At 40.0% G+C, this 21,027-nt stretch overlaps 1 protein-coding gene across 1 annotated transcript in view; it reads left to right on the top strand.

Moving 5' to 3' along the window:
• The window catches only part of APOOL (apolipoprotein O like), a 43,409-nt gene that overhangs the window by 10,270 nt on the left and 12,112 nt on the right, over positions 1–21,027 (top strand). Inside the window, exons 2-4 of the mRNA XM_077827321.1 lie at positions 7,492–7,596; positions 9,265–9,384; positions 19,002–19,056. Coding sequence (XP_077683447.1) covers positions 7,492–7,596; positions 9,265–9,384; positions 19,002–19,056 — 280 coding nt within the window. The remainder of the gene's footprint in view (positions 1–7,491; positions 7,597–9,264; positions 9,385–19,001; positions 19,057–21,027) is intronic.

Below are 21,027 nucleotides of genomic sequence, written 5' to 3'. Positions count from 1 at the left end.
ATGATGTTTTTTTGCTGTTGTCATTTGATTCAATTATTCTTAATAATAATTAAATTATTGGACAGTAAAGTGATTATCGGTTACATTTTGTGAGTCATTATACAGTTGTCTTTAATAGGCATCCAAAGTAAAGCAGTTAGTGCCATTCAAGAATTGGATTATTTTCACTATTCACTATATAACACTCTCCTTTTTAATTTACCACAGTAAACACAATGGTATACGTACTGAATTAAACAAAACTAGCTTTATTTAATGAACAGTATCCTCTCTACACCCGTCTCACTTACGTTAATATTTGACTGTGGTTCCCCTTTCCTCTGTATTGCAACCTACTATCACTAATCCTGGAATAGAATGTCACAATTAAAACAAAAAGAAAAGGAGTACTTGTGGCACCTTAGAGACTAACCAATTTACTTGAGCATAAGCTTTTGTGAGCTACAGCTCACTTCATCGGATGCATCTCTAGCTCACGAAAGCTTATGCTCAAATAAATTGGTTCGTCTCTGAGGTGCCACAAGTACTCCTTTTCTTTTTGCGAATACAGACTAACACGGCTGTTACTCTGAAACAATTAAAACAAATTCTGAGAATGTTCCACTGGTAATAATAAATATAATAATAATTTAAAGAAAGTTTGTTTTAATGTAGCATATCTACAAATGGCTGAATAGAAATATGTATACACTTTTTAGAGGTTCACAACCTTTCATAAACTATCTTCTGTATCTCAGACCATGGCATTTTATTCCAGGACTTGTTATAACAAAGACAGTTATTCATGTGGTGTTTGTTTCCTGTTTTGATTGCTGCCACTCTTTCTCTTGATAGTCTCCCTAAATCTTTACTCTCAAAACTTCACAAGGTTTCAGGAAGTGAGACCATATTATTTTCTCTTCCACCACCACCACTGTCTGTCATTGGAACACAACTGAAAAAGGCTTACCATTTTTTTTTTTTAAATTTCCTTGAGCTTTTACCATCCTTTAGCTCTCTAGCCTTATATCCTCTTGCCCTCTCTGCTCACTATACACTTTTAACCTTTGCATTCTTCTCTTACATTTGTGTCTGCCTCATCTGCCTAGCAGCTCTTTACCTGTCTTCCAATACAGTGAGTCAGTTCATGTCTTTATCTGTTGGCTTATTACTTTGATTTTTGTTCTGGATATATTGACTCTTTCTAAAGTGGTGGGTGTAGCATACTATACAAAAATAGATTGTGCTGTATTGTAAGCACTGTGTTCTGTATTTGAATAAACAGTTGTCCAAATTAATTAAAATTATTGGCCTTGTGCTCACGATCAACGTGAATTCTTAAACTGTTTTTCCAATAGCAGTTCAAAAAAATGCTGTGGAGCAAATCCATGCCATTGAAAATAATTATGTGTTGAATTATGCCATTTGGAATTCAAGACAACAGACGAGGAGTATGTACTATTAATTTATTTTAGGGAATTGAAATCAGACATTCTGCCACTACTCACTGCATCCAAGCATGTATCAAATGTCTTAGTTGCCCACTTCATTTAAGTGGTGTCCTACAGCATGTGTGAATCTCTTATGCTTAATGATCTGTCCCACTTTGTATTTATCTCAGACCCCTTGGTTACCGTCTGCAAACCTAAAGAAGAACTCTGTGTAACTCAAAAGCTTGTTCCTTCCACCAAGAGAAGTTGGTTCAGTAAAAGATATTACCTCACCTGCATTGTCTTTCAAATGTAGATGTCAGGAATACTGTATATTATGTTGTCATATTTTTCTTCATATTTATAAAGAATCAAATATGCTTTTGGTGAACCCTTTACAGAGTTGGGGAAAGTGACTGGTAGGAGAAAAGGAAATGGAGGAGAAGTAAAAAGATCAGACACAAACAAAAGTATAGTAAATATTATAGCGGACAGTTTACAGTTGGGTGACAATGAAAGGATGCAATAATGAAAAAGAAAGGGAAAGAAAAAATAAGTTAGATTTAGAGTTAAAATTGATTGAATAATGTGTGCTATTACAGTACCATCATGATCTAAAAATGTCAGTTTTAGAATCAGAGTTCTTGCTGTTCCTTATATTTCCTCAGCTATCTTATATTATAAACACCTTGAGACACGGACAGTGTCATTTCATGTTTGTGCAGTGCTTAACACAATGAATCCCGAGTCCTGATTGTATCCTTTACGTGCTATTGCAATACAAATGCTAAATAATAATACTCTTGATTATTAGAATATTCAGCTGTATTTAGACTTAAGCTGAATGCAGTATATATTTTTCAGAACAAATTGTCTTGCCATTCTAATCATATCTATGAACAGTATCAATTATATGGTAAGTTTCATAATTTGGAGGGATGAGCATGAAGTTGGAAATCACACAATCCTAAATTCAAATCCTTGCTCTGTCACTCATTTGCTAATAAAAGGCAGCTTCTTTAAACCAACGGTATTGTAGTTCATTGCACAGTGGTGTGAGGAGAAGAAGAAATTTTGGCCAATGACATGAGAGAAATCTCCTGTTCTTACAAATAATGCTGTGAAAACTTTATTGTTTAAACAGAATAGAGAGGACCTCATGCACTTGAAACATCCATACAATAAATTGCATAGGACATAATTTACCTCACTCAGAAGTCTAAAGGAGAAATCAACCTTGTTTTGATTTGATTATGATGATCTGAGAGCTCTAGATATTTCAAACCTGAGCATATGGTTTTCACTGATGTCATTGAAAAGGATATTACAAGCTTTTCCTCTATCTGTGATTTCTAGAGAGATGCTTAGGTCAGAAATATGTATTTACTTGCAAATTATTGTAAAATCAGATTATGGGCTAACTAATCAAAGAACAGTGGAGTGTGAAAAGTTCTATTAAGGCACTAATGACTGTCCCACTTGTAGTATTTTGATGACTAATTGCAGTTTGTCATTGGCTTGTTATATATCAGAAATACATGCTAAATTTTAATTAATGTTAAATTTAGATCTACCTTACGATTAATCTCGCAGCCATGACATTGCTTTTATGTAGTTCAAAATATATATTTTTCAGGACTATTTTTACAACGACTGTGAGATTTGGGAGTATGGAAGGAACATTTTTCTGATGGTTTTCAGTAGTGACAGCAAAACTCTTGGGCCTTTGGATTGCTCTGCTGGGTGAATGCTTTTAAGCAGAAAACCAGTGATAGGTAGACAGTGTGGAAGTGGTACTAGAAGGTTACAGGCTGCACTATTTTTCAAACTACTTTTTAATGAGTATAATATTGATGGTGCCTTTGGATAGGGTCATGCATTATACCCTCAATTCTGGAAGAAAATTGATACGATTATTAAAAGCAGGGACGGGGGAAGAAAATTAATTTATTTTAAAAAATCAGGAACAAAAAGATAGAGTATTTAATTCACTTCCATGCCAGATTTCTGTTAGGCGTGGGGGGATGGGCATTAAGGAGTTGGTTACAGCTTTCCAATCCTGTGTTGCATGGCCCTTGCCTAATTATACCACTAGCATAAGTGTATGCCTACACAGGGATAAAAGCCCCCAGAGCATGGCTATGGCTGACCGGGGTCAGCTGCAGGTATTTTATCTCCATGTAGACATACTCTAGTGACTTTAAGCCAGTGGAGGATAGGTGTGGTTTTGCTATGCTAAGCCCCATTTGTCCGTCTACTCCAGAACTGTGGGAAAGGGTTGGCACAGGAGGTGGCTATGCCAGCAGAGTCTCTTAAATGGGGGAATTATATTATGCCCGGGCTTCAGGAACCACGTCTTCTGCTATTGCTCCTTTTCAGTCAGCAGTGACACCAGGGCTGCCTGTACTTCCTCAGAAAAGCTCATATCTATGTTAAATTCAGTGTCTGCCTCGCCTTCCCCAGCTGAACATGGCAGGCATAAGAAGGTCAACTTCAAAAGCACCTATGGAACACCATGAGGCCTCACTCAGATCCAGGTTACAGAGATCCCCCCTGTACCTTGGCCTGAGCCCTAGAGGAGTACTCCTCCCAACTTGATGTTTGACTCAGGAATGTAATGACTAGAGTGAAGGACCCTTCATCTGGGCTTTCTCATAGGAGTAAGGGACACTCATAAACAGAAGAGCAGATCCTCTGCTAAGAGAAGAGATCCCTCCCTGATCCTGTCCAGGTAAAGCAAGACTTCGTGCCTAGAGCACAAGGATTTAGGTCCTCCTAAGCTTCATGACTGTTGATTAGAAGGTGCACAGGAGCAAGGCTCTATCAGTGCCATTCCTTGCATCGCCACTGATGCTGACCATAGTACCAACTAAAACAAAGCATCGGAGCTGAGGGACCGGGCATGGTTGGTACAGACAAAGACCATGTAGTCAGACACTTCTTTACTGGAGGTACCATCACAGCCCTATAAGGATTACTAAGAGTCCCTTTACACTGACTCTGATGGCACAAGTTGATGTGATGCAGCTTTCAGACGTTCCAGTATCTTGCAGAACTCCAGAGGATATCTTCATCCTTCCAGACCTGCAATCTGCCTTGTTGTTGGGACCAATCGTAGCAGGGAGTTTGTATCAGTAGAGGACATGGATTTAGGGAGAAGCCCATCTCTCATCCCGTCCATGGTACCAGTGTTGATTCCATCCCCACCTAATTCCGAGATATGCTGTGGTGGACACCTAGTACAATTTCCCCATGACTGAAGGGCAATGACTGTGGACAGGTGGATGCTGGATATCATCCATTCCGGCTCTATCATCGAGTTTCCTTCCCCACCGCCTCCAAACCCACTTTCTTGTTCCTCTTCAGGGACCACTCTCGTGAGGAGGTCCTCCTTCAGTAGGGAGACTCCTTTCTCCAGTCCCTGCAATGGTGTGAGTACATCTACAGCATCAACGAAAAAAGGATTTTATTCCAAACATGTTCTAGTCCCCAAAATGACCTCTATAGGGTGACCACAGATTCAATCAGAACAACGGAGTATCTCCTTATGTATAGATTCCTAGCCATGGGAAACCTGGTAGATCAGGTTATATACAACCTTTGGACATGGGTCTGGATCTACCTTACTGTACTGGGTCACATGGTGTCGTGTACCTATGTAATGCCATTTGCCACATTCCACCTCTGCTGCCTGCAGGCTTGGCTTCGAACAGTACACATACTGAGCAAACCCAGCATGAACATTATAGTGGCACTTCCCATCAAGATAAGGGATTCTCTGACTTGGTGGAAAGCTCCTGCGCAAGTTCCTTTCCCGTGCTCCATGCCTGACAGGACAGTAATCATGGACTCTTCCTTGTTAGGTTGGGGCACGGTATGGACAGTCACACGGTACAGGGTGATTATATGCATTCTAATTTCCTAGGGCATCCAAACATCCTGGAATTCAGAGCAGCCCAAGAAAGATTCAGAGCAGTCTTACCATTAATCCAGTCTCATCACATTCTCATAATGTCAGACAATATGACAACCATATCTGATGTAAACAAACAGGAAGGAGTAGGATCCATTCCTCTGTGTACAGAAGTGGTCAATTTATGGAACTGGTGTATCAAGAACCATATCAGCATTGTACCTCCCAGGAACCCAGAATTTGTTGGTGGACAGCCTCAGCAGGCACTTTGTCACTGACTATGAGTGGAAGTTACACAGTTTAGTAATGAAGAACATCTTCACTCAGTGGCGAACATCTACGTGGGTCCTGTGGTCAGCTACTCACTCAGCTTTTCCCAGCCGCAGCCCTCTCCAGAGCTGCTTTTAACCCCTTCAGGGCCGGAGTGGGGTGACCACCCCACTACAGTAAATTAAATGTCTGTTTTTCTGTTCTGGAATGCTTTATAACTTTTATGGACAATTTCAATAAAGAAATTGAAATCAAAAGCCTTTTCCTGTTCCTTATATTATGGTCAGTGTAGTGTTTCTTGTATAGAGTAGGTTTCTACTGGTAGAGCTGCACCCATATTTGAGTGTGTGTTTGTATAGTGACATCTGTATTTTTTTCAAACTGATTTTTCAAAGAAAGTACATAGGCTGACTGAACCAGACATCAACAGAGTCATGTGAAGATGAATATCAAATGAAACAAATGCTAAAATGAAAAGGATAGTTAATAAATTAAGCCAGTGGCACTGAGAGTGAACAGGTATTCAAGATGCTATATGCACATTCCTTTTTAAATTCTTTTTTTCTTACTGTAAAACAGTAAACAGACTATACTATTATCTCCCAAGAGTCAGTTGAAAATGTATTGTATTTGAACAGAATTATCTAATATTGTCAACAACATTTGCAAAAAGAAAAATGTTATCTGTTTGCTTATGCCACCTTCCATATTTTACTTAAGCATTAAACAAAACCAGGCCGGTAGGCTACTGGGAGTGGAGATTACAGCAACCCACTTTGAGTTACATAAGTCAGTGTTTAACATGTATCTAAAACATTAAGCAACCCAACACAACTGTGAAACAGGCAAGTATTAACCTTTTACTGTTAGAGATTTAAGGCCAAGATTTTCAAAGTGGCCAGTGACTTTTGGATATCTGTCTTGGATATACTGGGCCTAATTTTCTGAGGTGCCAACCACTTGCAGTTCCCATTGACTTACATTAGAGATGTGGGTGTTCAGCACCTCAGAAAATCAGGCCTAAACTATAAATTTTGGCACAAGTGACGTGCCCATGGTCACACAGCCAGTATATGGCAGAATCTGAAATAGAACTCAAAGAGAAAACGTACCTTCTCCATAAAATTCTTCTTAGTATTTACTTGTGTATGTATTGTAACACTGAGATTTTACTAGTAAAATCCAATATTTGAGAAGCAGAGTTTATTAATATACATGGTATGAGCTGTCTTTAAATAGAAAGCCTTTGCGGTGAGGGAAATCTATATTCTTTAGCACCACCTCTTTCTTCTTTGTTTATACAGCGCGTAGCAAAATGAGGCTGAACCATGACTGGGTCTCCTACATGCTACTGCAATACATATTCTTTCTGATGTATTATTGATTTTGTTTGACAAAATCATTCTGTCAATGTTACTTTAAATAAGATGAGTATAGTCAGAAGTACCCAAACACAGCATTATGGTACTGTCCGTAATAATAGCTGTGGGAAACAGTATTGCTGCTTTCTGAAACTGAACTAGCTGATATAACAGTGCAATCTTAAACTGCATCTCAGAGGTAATTCTGATAAATAAAAAATTGCTAAAAAACTAGTAGTAGGGCCATACCGATACAGTGGACTGCACTTTTCAGGCTCTGGATCTCTTTCAAAGTGAATGCTCTTGTACTTTTGTTGTATCAAAAAGGTTTCTGATGTTTTTTGTGTGATAGAAGTGGATTTTAAGGGGTACTTTCTTCATATGGTTTTTAATTTAAAATCATTTGACATGCTTGGTCTGTTATTAGATCAGTCACATCAGTGTTACTAGAATGACCTCTGGATTTTAGTGAAGAGGAGAAAAGAGTTTCCAAATAAGGATATATAGATATATATTTTAATCTTTGTCTCTCTCCCAGATGGCAAAGCTAGCAGCTATCCCTGCTGGTCTGGCATTTGTGTCTATTAATATATATGCTGCAACAGAAGAAGAATCAAAAGCCCAGTCAGTGAAGCCAAATCAGGTAAGATTCTTGCTATTGTCTCATGCATTTTTTAACAATAAGTGGATGTATACAAACACCAGTGAATCTTTATTGTACACTGTATCCTAGAGAAAACATAATAATAATATTTAGAAGATGTTTTGGAATGCTATAGCACTGCTTTATATGCTACTACAAATGATCAAAATATAGCCAGAATTACAGAAAAAATAGTTTTAAAGTTTAATATAATAATAGATTTTATAGATGTAGGCCAAGCAGGCGGGAATTCAGTTGTCACAGATCCTAGCAAGTAACCCCTCCTGGCCACTCACTAGGATTGCTATGAGGGGAATCCAAGCCTCTCTGTCCTTGGGTCCCCAAGTTGTGTTAAGCCCCTGGAGTCTGAACAGGGTCCAGCCACTGCCCCAATCTTGGGAACTTTAGTCGCACTGTCAGGGCACAGACCTTTTATGTGGCATCCCTTTCAGAGAACTGGAAGGCGTTGTCCATCTGCCTGGCCCCTTGGACTAATACTGGCTCTTCCAAACTCCCTTGTATTTAAACACATCCTCTCCCAAAACTCCACCCAAAATGTGTGAAGCTTCTGGTTCGTGGTTAATTCTCAGGGGGATGCAGCAGTTGTGAAGCAGTTAATTTGCACGCACACTTTGCACAGAGTCTAACACATTTATTTTTTTACTTAATCATATAAAACACAGACGAGTACAGCTCATACAGAACAATAAACATCTTAAACTGCAGTGTCCTTCACTTTCTAGCGGGTCATTGGGGATTCTGTGATCACAGATGTTCAGAAAAGCAGGCAGGCAGGAAGTCTCCTGCTTCATAGAGGCGCTCTCCCTCTCGTGAAGTACCTTACTCAGTTTCTGTGACCTTGCTGTTTCCTGCCTCCCTGTTTCCTCTTCTCATTTGGCTCGTTATTAACCTTCCCCGCCCCGCTGCCTTTGTTTTGTCTTTTGGGTAACTTTCCACTGCTCCTATCTTCCCTCCCTCCTTCCTCCCCCCCCCACCCCCCACCTTCAGAGGAGTCCACTAAACTTGATTTCCAAGGATACAGCTGTGTTTCTCTATAACTTTTTGGTGTGGCTGTAATACTGTCATTAACCTCAAGTATATTCCATTGTCCGTATCTGGTGTGTATAAGCTACAGGACCTGTCAGCATTGATGGAACTACGTACATATAGGCCCCCATTTTTTCATAATACAGCTTCACAATATCAACCAGAAGTTATAAGTTGCACAGATGTAGCCTCAATTCATCACAACAGTATTTACTGAGACTTACATGTTACTATTGCTCTAAAGTTCAATTTTAAGTAATATCACACACTTAGATATATATGTATTAATATTAAAAAGACTGGTTTTCCAATTCTTGCCCTCTCATTTTCTAAAGTAGGGGTGTGTGTGTGAGAGAGAGAGACTATATCATACTCAGTAATAAGGCTACTAATTAACGCTTATATAATTCTTCTCATCTCCAAGAACTTTATAAGAATTAATCCGCACCACAGTTTTGTAGGTTTATAGATATAACATGATATGGAGGCTTTGTTGTATTATGGGAAGAAAGAGCATTTGCTATTTTCTTTAAAGTTGTTTTTAAAATTTAGTATTTATATCTAATGACTTTTATATGTTTCTGAAACTAGCTCACTAGAATAGATTCTTTTTCCTTTCAGCTTCCCATTTATTGTGTGCCGCCTCTGAAATCTAGATACGTTGAAGAAGACCCTGGTCGTTTGCAGGTGGGGTTTTCTACATTAAGAAAGACAACTAATCATTATGTTGAGTGGTGCAAGGTAAGAAATATAGTTTGATTAATGCTTGAAGACAAAATCTTCTGGAATTCCTGATTTAACACTTGAGTTCAACATTAAAGTACAGCATATTCCATCCAATTTGTTGGGCACTTCATTAAATCAGAATTGCCATGGTATGTAGGGGACAAGTATGAATGATATGCTTGGCCTAAGCTTAGCAGGGAGCTAAGAAAGGTGTGCAGAGAGTGAGATGACCTATTCAGTCTCCCTGCAGTCCAAACCAAACAGCAGTGACCCCGAACAGGTCCCTTTCCGTCTGCCCCTGGATTTCACAATTATGACAGCATCTAATGGCAGCATTCAGAATCACTACTTGGTTGAAACAAAAGTGGAATATGTTAATATATTGTTTTTCCAATGCTATTACATTTTACTTTTTGTCTCTTTAATCTAAATGACTTTTAAAAATAAAGTATTATGTCCACCGTCACTGAATAGGCATATTCACTGAGGCATAAGTCTTTGCTGGAATGGGGCCCAATTTTGAATTTACATTGTAACTTTACTTTTCCCCAACTGCATTGGTTGAAATGGATTTGTGGAAAAATGGAACGCCTGGAAATATGCAAGTTCTAGGACTTCCAATGGTTTGCTTGATTAAATCATTCAAATAGCGATATTTTACACAATGAACACAGTCATTAAATAGTAATACTAACTGCTAAGACCACATGGTCAGTTCCATATTTTTAAAAGTTCACATCTCAAATTACAGATGTCAGTGTTAAGAAATTTAGAGTAATAAGAGTTACTTCATAAATGATCTGGAGAAAAGGGTAAACGGTGATGTGGCAAAGTTTTCAGATGATACTAAACTGCTCAAGATATAGTCAAGACCAAAGCAGACTGTGAAGAACTTGAAAAAGATCTCACAAAACTAAGTGATGGGGCAACAAAATGCCGAATGAATTTTAATGTGGATAAATATAAAGTAATGCACATTGGAAAAAATAACCCCAACTATACATACAATATGATGGGGGGCTAATTTAGCTACAACTAATCAGGAGAAAGATCTTGGAATCGTTGTGGATAGTTCTCTGAAGACATCCATGCAGTGTGCAGCGGCAGTCCAAAAAGCAGACGGGATGTTAGGAAAAAACATTTAAAAAAGGGATAGAGAATAAGACGGAGAATATCTTATTGCCCTTATATAAATCCATGGTACGCCCACATCTTGAATACTGCGTACAGATGTGGTCCCCTCGTCTCAAAAAAGATACTAGCGTTAGAAAAGGTTCAGAAAAGGGCAACTAAAATGATTAGGGGTTTGGAATGGGTCCCATATGAGGAGAGACTAAAGAGGCTAGGACTTTTCAGTTTGGAAAAGACTAAGGGGAGATATAATAGAGGTATATAAAATCATGAGTGGTGTGGAGGAAGTGAATAAGGAAAAGTTATTTACTTGTTCCCATAATATAAGAAGTAGGGGCCATCAAATGAAATTAATGGGCAGCAGGTTTAAAACAAATAAAAGGAAGTTCTTCTTCACTCAGCGCACAGTCAACCTGTGGAACTCCTTGCCTGAGGAGGTTGTGAAGTTTAGGATTATAACAGGGTTTAAAAAAGAACTGGATAAATTCATGGAGATTAAGTCCATTAATGGCTATTAGCCAGGATGGGCAAGGAATGGTGTCCCTAGCCTCTATTTGTCAAAGAGTGGAGATGGATGGCAGGAGAGAGATCACTTGATCATTACCTGTTCGGTTTACTCCCTCTGTGGCACCTGGCATTGGCCACTGTCTGTAGACAGTTTAGTGGGCTGGATGGACCTTTGGTCTGACCCAGTATGGCTGTTCTTATGTTCAGCATTGCAAATTGTTTTAGCTCAATAAAATAAAAGGAATAAAACATTTTCTCTTGTTTTTTTTTCATTAGAATAAAGCCTGTTTTACAGTTTAAGAAGCTAATAATTCAGATTTCTAATTGGATCCAAGGAACTATATTTAATACCATTGTTATTTCAGCTGCCATTGTTAGTACAGTTAAGCTGTGTGATTTCTTATGATGTCTACCTTGGAGCTCTTGACATTTTAAAATAATTTTTCGTCCATTAACCTCATGAGCTCACTATTTAAAGAATCTGTGTTATTACTGTGTCTTTGGTATGGTCCTCATCAAACTATGATATATTTTTTGCACACTCATACACTTTATGTAGAAGATTGCCTTGGCTTTCATTTTCATGCACATTCTAGCCCCATGCTAGATAAAAGTGCAATGTTAGCTAACGAGGAAAAAAAGATTTAAGAAGAGAAGGAAATTCAGTGATGCGGAGATTGGATGAGCTGAATGATCAGTGGGGTAGGTAAGAGTACAGTACAGTAAGACCAAGGGACACACTTGAGGGGTTACTCAGAGTTAGCTAAAATTTCATTACAAGATTTGTTAGTCTACATAATATGGAGTTCTAGCTTTACATTTCCTAAATAGTTTTGTCTTTGTATAGCATCACAGGAGGACTGGTGGTGCAAGTTATATATCTGAGTGCCCTGTTTTCCCACAGTCACTTTTGTTTGTGTGGCGTAGGGATGTTTCTTTGTCTTGTTCTTTTCTATATGTTAGTGTCCTTTGTATGTCTCTTCAAGGGACACTGACTTAAGATTTATACTCTGGCTAATTTTAACACCTCGCTTATAACAACTGAAGTTAGCAAAGATGTATCTTTTTTGGACTCTGGGGTTGCCAACTTTCTAATCACACAAAACCGAACACCCTTGCCCTGCCCCTTTTCCGAGGCCCCGCCCTGCTCACTCCATCCCCCCTCCCTCCGTTGCTTGCTCTCCCCCACCCTCACGCACTCGCTCATTTTCACTGGACTGGGGAGGGTCCCTTTTTGGCTGGGTGTTCTGGTTGAAAACCGAACACCTGGGGGTTGTTTACTTTATGGATTTGACAGCATTTTGTATATAGCCAACTTCACAACTTCCCCATATATAGTCAATTTGTTTTCCTTTTTGTTTGTGTGGACCTTTCATATAGCAAGAGGGAAGAGAAAATATTTACAAACAGGAAAACATGATTATAAAATACAAAAACTGGCAGATTTTAAGGATGAATGTTGTACGTGAAAATATTTCAAACACTTTTAAAATTGGTTAGATTTCAAGCTGACTGTCCCTTTAAGAGGCGTGTCATCAGTCACCGTGTAGTGCTTTTTTGTATTAAAAATAAAACAAAAACTTCACCCTTTTGGAAGGAATCTGGAGAAGGCATGTTATTTCAACAGACGGTAATGGTGATACTCTGATTTGACTTGATCACCTTGTCATTTTCATCTTTAACACTTAAGAGCAACTGCATTTCACATACTACTCCTGAATAATTCTCTGTTGCTGCCAGTCAGTATTACACTGGTTTATGTAACTTTAAGAAACAGTGACAGAAGGGGTTAAGTTGTTAGAATCCCTGAAACATGTAGTGATTTCCAAAACAAAGTAATAATTTGGTGATAAATACCAGACAGAAAAGGAGTACTTGTGGCACCTTAGAGACTAACCAATTTATTTGAGCATGAGCTTTCGTGAGCTACAGCTCACTTCATCGGATGCATACCGTGGAAACTGCAGCAGACTTTATATATACACAGAGAATATGAAACAATACCTCCTCCCACCCCACTGTCCTGCTGGTAATAGCTTATCTAAAGTGATCATCAGGTTAGGCCATTTCCAGCACAAATCCAGGTTTTCTCACCCTCCACCCCCCCACACAAATTCACTCTCCTGCTGGTGATAGCCCATCCAAAGTGACAACTCTTTACACAATGTGCATGATAATCAAGTTGGGCCATTTCCTGCACAAATCCAGGTTCTCTCACTCCCTCACCCCCCTCCAAAAACCCACCCCCATACACACACAAACTCACTCTCCTGCTGGTAATAGCTCATCCAAACTGACCACTCTCCAAGTTTAAATCCAAGTTAAACCAGAACATCGGGGGGGGGGTAGGAAAAAACAAGAGGAAATAGGCTACCTTGCATAATGACTTAGCCACTCCCAGTCTCTATTTAAGCCTAAATTAATAGTATCCAATTTGCAAATGAATTCCAATTCAGCAGTTTCTCGCTGGAGTCTGGATTTGAAGTTTTTTTGTTTTAAGATAGCGACCTTCATGTCTGTGATTGCGTGACCAGAGAGATTGAAGTGTTCTCCGACTGGTTTATGAATGTTTTAATTCTTGACATCTGATTTGTGTCCATTTATTCTTTTACGTAGAGACTGTCCAGTTTGCCCAATGTACATGGCAGAGGGGCATTGCTGGCACATGATGGCATATATCATATTGGTGGATGTGCAGGTGAACGAGCCTCTGATAGTGTGGCTGATGTTATTAGGCCCTGTGATGGTGTCCCCTGAATAGATATGTGGGCACAATTGGCAACGGGCTTTGTTGCAAGGATAAGTTCCTGGGTTAGTGGTTCTGTTGTGTGGTATGTGGTTGTTGGTGAGTATTTGCTTCAGGTTGCGGGGCTGTCTGTAGGCAAGGACTGGCCTGTCTCCCAAGATTTGTGAGAGTGTTGTGTCTAAAGGATGACAGACCATGGCAATCCAGTAAAGCTGCCAAGGATACATAAAGGTTGCTATTCTTCCCCCTATATCCATGACACTGTAACTGTAAAGCTGGTTTTCTAATCCTTTAATCGTTCTCATGGCTCTTCTCTCAACACTCTCCTATTTATCAACATCCTTCTGGAATTGTGGGTGCCAGACCTGGACTTAGTATTCCAGCAGCAATTGCCAGAGCCAAATAAAGAGGTAAAATAACCTCTCTACTCCTACCTGAGATTCCCCTGTGTATGTATCCCAGGATTGCATTAGCTTTTTTGGCCACAGATTAGCACTGGGAGCTCATGTTGAGCTGATTTTTCACCACAACTCCCAGATGTCGTTCAGAGTCATTGCTTCCCAGGATAGAGTCCCCCATCAAGTAAGTTTGACCTACATTCTTTGTTTAGATGTATACATTATATTTCACCATATTAAAACACGAATTGTTTGATTGCACCCAGTTTACCAAGCGATCCACATTGCTCTGAGTCAGTGAGCTCTTCTCTTCATTATTTACCACTCTCACAATTTTTCTAATCAGATTTTATTAGTGATGATTTTGTTTTCTTTCAGGTTCTTGTTAAAAATGTTTAATAATATAGGGCCAAAAGCCAATCCCCTGCAGGATCCACACTGGAAACAATCCTACTTGATGATGATTCCTCATTTACAGTTACATTTTGAGACCTATTAGTTAGCCTGTTTTTAATCCATTTAATGTGTGCCATGTTAATTTTACATCATTCTAGTTTGTGAATCAAGATGGTGCATGGTACCAAGTCAAACCTGTTAAAGAAGTGTATTATGACAACACTATTAACTTTATCAACCAAGCTTGTAATCTCATTTAAAAAAAGATATTAAGTAAGTTTGGCAGGTTCTAGTTTTTTTAAACCCATAAAGATTTACATTAATCACATTACTCTCCTTTAATTCTTCATTAATCGTGTCCCGTATCAGCCACTCCGTTATCTTGCCAAAGATCAATGTTAAGCTGACTGTCCGGTAATTACCTGGATCATCCCATTTACTCTTTTTAAAAATGGGTACAACACTGGCTTTCTTCCAGTCTTCTGGAACAACTGTGGTGCTGCAAGACTTATTGAAAATTAGCGTTAATGGTCAAGTGAGCTGCTCAACTATCACTTTTAAAACTCTTGGATGTAAGTTATTTGGACCTGCTGATTTTAAAAAGTCTAACTTTAGTAGGTTCTGTTTAACGTTCTCCAGATATGCTGGTGGAATGGAAAGTATGTTATAACTATATGATGAAACTGTGTCATCTGTGTTTCCCCAAATGCAGAACAAATTTGTACTGAACACTTCTGCGTTTTCTGATTATTATTGATAATTCTACCATTCCCATCTAGTAATGGACTAATGTCATTGTCAGATTCTTTTTGTTCCTAATATATTTTAAAAACTCCTTATTGTCCCTAAGTCTACTGGTAATAAATTTCTTCTTGTGTCCCTTGACTTCCCTTATCAATTTTCTGCAATTCCTAACTTCTGATTTATATTCATTACTATCAACTCCCCCTTTCTTCCATTTGATATATATTATTTTTTTATTTAGATCCTTGGGGCAAAATTTTCAAAAGCATCTACATGACAAGTCCCATGTTCAAAAAGCCTCTAAATCATGTAGGCACTTTGGAAAATGTAACCATAATCGTTGTCTTGAGTACTTACTCAAGGTCAAATCCCCATTCCATTTAAATCAATGGGAGATTTCACTGAAACAAGGATTTGGTCCTAAAACATTCACAATTAAAATATCAAACTTTTTCTATATATTAGATTAAAAGGTTTCTAAAGTGGTTTTTAATATTTCAGCACTTGAATAGCAGTGACCCCCTGTGGTATAAATTCAAAAATTGATTGCAACAAAATTTCTCATAAAAGAAATAGAATTATACCTTACAATCTGAAGTTAATCGATGTTCTGAAGCATGTGCAGTATACTAATTCTTGCTATGCTTAGTAAGCATCACTATGATGATTCAAACTATAGGCTGTCGGACTATATTTTCCTTTATTACTTCAAGAAAAATCTTAAATATGACTTTTGACCAAGCTGAAATTTTGCTGTGGACTAGTACATTTGAATTGTTCTCTTGTTGGATGTCAACAGAATTAACTGGTAAATTACTTTCTGAGGCTAGGTTGCACATCTGACTAGGCTATATCACTGAACACAAATAACTCAATACGAATCACTATTGTACATCATATAATCTTTAAGTTTATAGAGGAGTTAAACATTAGGTATAACTGCACATAGAAAAGTTGGAATTTTTCCCTACCAGCATAATTTTACTATATGGGGAAAAATCAATTTTGAATACTATTATATTGAATAATATTACATATTTCAAATTCAATGAAGAATAACTTCTTACAGTTGGTGCTCTATTTTTTGCTCCCTAGATTTTTTTTTTTAATTACTGTACAATTTTTTTTTTTAAAAGAATACCTTGGTTGTGGTGAAATTTGGAAAAACTTTCAGTATGTACAAGAGCTATTGTGTGTGTATGTGTGTGGGTATTTTAAAAGGTACTATCTTTCGTGGTTTCAGGGAAAGTGCCTGTGTATCCCCATCTGTGGTCCCTTCCATGAGTGCCCAGTCAAGTCTCCTGTTACCTATCTCTGGGCAGGGACCTTTGTCCCATTCCTTTCTGACTGTGAAGTTTTAAGCTGCACAGCTCCCTGCCTTACACTGCAATATCCCTAGCAAGGCAGTCAGCCTAAAGGCCAGCACTTGTGTGTTGTTTTCTCTCTCAGGGCTATGAACGGGGTATTGCCAGCTGTCACAAGCTACCACACCACTCTTTCTAAGCAAGCCCATTTATTCTTAAGGAGAAAGCATAAAAAACCCAATAAATAGATTTAATCACACACTAAACATACCAGTAGTCGCCCATCAGCATTTTGGGGCCTGCATCGGCCAAAGTCTTTCTAATCTTACTACAAGGATTAGGGCCCCTACAGGACAGTAGGTCCTATCTGTGGGACTCTGGAAAACCCAGTTTTAACCAGTATGTGGAAGCCTCCCAATGGGTGGTACCTCTCTGGAGGTGTTTATAAACTGTGTGATTCACCTTTAACCCCCCCCCCCCCCACACACACACACACACACACACTGTTCTTAGTTAAGAAAATAAGAACGGCCATACTGGGTCAGAGCAAAGGTCCATCTAGCCCAGTATCCTGTCTTCCAATAGTGGCCAATGCCAGGTGCTCTAGAGGGAATGAACAGAACAGGTAATCACGAAGTGTTGAATCCCCTGTCGTCCATTCCCAGCTTCTGGCAAACAGAGGGTAGGGACACCATTCCTGCCCATCCTGGCTAATAGCTGTTGATGGACCTATCCTCCAGGAACTTGTATAGTTCTTTTTTGAACCCAGTTATAGTCTTGGCCTTTACAACATCTTCTGGCAAAGAGTTCCACAGGTTGATTTCCTTTTCTTTGTTTTAGACCTGCTGCCTATTAATTTCATTTGGTGGCCCCTAGTTCTTGTGTTTATGAGAAGGAGTAAATAACACTTCTTTACTTACTTTCTCCACACCAGTCATGATTTTATAGACCTCTATCATATCACCCCTTAGTTATCTCTTTTCCAAGCTGAAAAGTCCCAGTCTTATTAATCTCTCCTCATATGGCAGCCGTTCCATACCCCTAATCATTTATGTTACCCTTTTCTGAACTTTTCCAAGTCCAATATATCTTCTTTGAGATGTGGTGACCACATCTGCACGCAGTATTCAAGATGTGGGCATACCATGGATTTATATAGAAGCAAGATGATATTTTCTGTTTTATTATCTATCCCTTTCCTAATAATTCCTAACATTCTGTTCGCTTTTTTGACTGCCACTGCACATTGAGTGGATGTTTTCAGAGAACTATCCACAATGAGTCCACAATCTCTTTCTTGAATGGTAACAGCTACTTTAGACCCCATCATTTTATATTATAGGTGGGATTATGTTTTCCAATGTGCATTAATTTGCATTTATCAACATTGAATTTCATGTGCCATTTTATGGTGACAAGTATCAGAGGGTAGCTGTTTTAGTCTGTATCCACAAAAACAACAAGGAGTCCGGTGGCACCTTAAAGACTAACAGATTTATTTGAGCATAAGCTTTCATGGGCATCTGAAGAAGTGGATTTTTACCCACGAAAGCTTATGCTCAAATAAATCTGTTAGTCTTTAAGATGCCACTGGACTCCTTGTTGTTTGTGCCATTTTGTTGCCCAGTTACCCAGTTTTGAGAGATCCTATTGTAGCTCTTCGCAGTCTGCCTGGGACTTAACTATCTTGAGTAGTTTTGTATCATCTGCAAATTTTGCCACCTCACTGTTTACCCCTTTTCCCAGATCATTTATGAATATGTTAAATAGGACTGGGGCCAGTACAGACCCCTAGGGGACACCACTATTTACCTTTCTCAATTCTGAAAACTGACCATTTATTCCTACCCTTTGTTTCCTAACTTTTAACCAGTTACCAGTCCATGAGAAAACCTTCCCTCTTATCCTATGACTGCTTACTTTGCTTAAGAGGCTTTGGTGAGGACCTTGTCAAAGGCTTTCTGAAAATCTAAATACACTATATCCACTGGATCCCCCTTGTTCACATGCTTGGACATGCTCTGGTCCTGACAGAGCTGTAGCAACCCTTTCCCCCTGGAGCTGAATTCAGTCCCTGGCCCACAGTGATATATATAAACCATTCATATGCTTAATACAATGTGGTCCTCAAAGATATTCCACATGGTTGCAATATCTGTCACACCATCCATATATAATTTAAACATACATTTCTACTTTGCTCCCAGTACAGACAATGTATCTCTGCGTTTTTTTGTTCTAAAAGCTTTTTGAGTGATCTGTTTCTTTTATGTGTTATGTAATTACTCAATTCTCTTTGGCCAGAGTGGAAAAGTATGTAGTCCAGTGTGTTAGTGTTGTATCAATGGCATTGAAGACTTTGACTCAAAAACAGAGTTCACTTTATCTAAATTTTCTTTTGTGTAGGATGCCTATGTCTTTGTTAAAAATGGGATAATGGATTCCATACAGTTTGGAAAAGGTAGGTGAGTCATATAGTCAAAATTTAAAACTAGTCTCTTCTTGCTCATTGTTTGGCTATGAAAGTTACAAAGCTGGTTTATACTGGAGAACAGCAAATTCTATCAAAAATATTGATATTGTACTAGAGCAAACACAAGAATCAATAAAACAGAAGGGGCACACGTGCCTTCCCTAGAAGCTGGCTTCATGCTATTTACCATAGTCTCTTGTTTGAAAACGAAAAGGAAGTTCCGAATGTCATTTTGTAATTATGACTCAACCAACTTAGCTTGTCTGTAATTCCTTTTATTTTAATATTAGATGACATTTTGAGGCCAAATGCTACCCAATCCCTCAGTAGGTTCAGAAGCTTCTAAATATCATAGAACTTTCATGATTCTACTGCAGGGTTGGATAAAAGGGGAATGGAGCAAGAAGCTGATGATACAGTGTGTCTCTACGTCCCGAGTGTCTCTATATCCCCAGTGTGCTACATGCTGAAGAACTTTTCTTCTTAGTGCTTTCTCTTAGCAGCACAGAGCATGGTTTGGGGAGTGGCATCACATGTGTAAACCTCCACATAGGTGGTGTATAAGTAGTCCAATTCTTATTACAATCCATAGCTGTGATAGCAGCAGTAGGGTTGCCAACTTCCTAATTGCACAAAACTGAACACCCTTGCCCACTACTTCCCTGAGGTCCCGTCTCCCACTCACTACATTCCCCCTCTCTCAGTGGCTCGCTCTCCCCCACCCTCACTCACTTTCACTGGGCTGGGACAGAGGGTTGCGGTGTGGGAGGGAGTGAAGACTCTAACTGAGGGTGCGGGCTCTCGGGTAGGCCCAGGAATGAGGGGTTCAGGGTGCGGGAGGAGGGTCCAGGGTGGGGTAGGGAGTTGGAGTGTGGGATGGGGTGAGCACTCCAGCTGGGGGTGCAGGCTATGGAGTGGGGCTGGAGATGAGCGGTCTGTGGTGCAGAGGGGGGTGGCGGGCCTCCAGGCTGGGGCGTGGGGCCAAGGGATTTGCAATAGGAGAGGGGGCTGCGGGTTGAAGCAGGGGGTTGGGGTGTAAGAGGGGGTACGGACGGTGGGTGTGGGCTCTGGACTGGGGCTGGGGATGAGGGGTTTGGGGTGCAGGAGAGGGCTCCAGGGTTGGGGCTCAGGGTTGGGGTGCAGGCTTACCTTGGGTGGCTCCCAATCAGTGGTGCAGTGGGGCTAAGGCAGGCTCCCTGTCTGTCCTGGCTCTACGTTGTGCCCCAGAAGCAGCCAGCAGGTCTGGCTCCTTGGCGGGCAGGCCAGGAGGCTCCCCGCACTGCTCTCGCCCGCAGACACTGCCCCACCAGCTCCTATTGGCCACAATTCCCAGCCAGTGGGATTGCAGAGCTGGTGCTCGGGGCAAGGGCAGTGCGTGGAGTCCCGTGGCCGCCCTGCCTAGGAGCTGGACCTGCTGGCCACTTCCGGGGTGCAGTGCGGTGCCAGGACAGGTACAGATTAGCCTGCCTTAGCCCTGCAGCACTGCCGACTGGACTTTTAATGGCCCAGTCGGTGGTGCTGACTAGAGCTACCAGGGTCCCTTTTCGACCACGTGTTCCAGTCAAAAACCGGACACCTGGCAACCGTAAGCAGCAGGGAGGAGGCTACACAGTTGCTGTACACCAAACTGCTGTATAGGTGAGAAGAATTCCTTTCCCTTGCTTCCTTATTTTAGTTCTCATTTACACTTCACAGTTTGGTCCTAATTCTGGCATTGAAGATAAAAAATACTTTGTATTAAAGATGCATTTCTGAAATTACCCGTGGAAAATAAGTTTCATTAAAAAGAAACAAAAGATGGTCCAGTGGTTAGGGCACTATTAGCATACGCGCCAACTTGTGCTGGCGCCGGTGGGTGCTTGACCTTCCCCCGCCCCCGTTCCAATCCCTTCCCCAGCGTCCACGCCCCAACTCCGCTTACTCCCTGCCCATATTCCAACCCCTTCCCCAAATCCCCGC

Source organism: Eretmochelys imbricata, chromosome 9 (assembly GCF_965152235.1).
Source record: "Eretmochelys imbricata isolate rEreImb1 chromosome 9, rEreImb1.hap1, whole genome shotgun sequence".
Lineage (NCBI taxonomy): Eukaryota > Metazoa > Chordata > Testudines > Cheloniidae > Eretmochelys > Eretmochelys imbricata.
The sequence above is the reverse complement of the archived record's forward strand: the minus strand, read 5'-3'. Positions and strand labels throughout refer to the sequence as shown.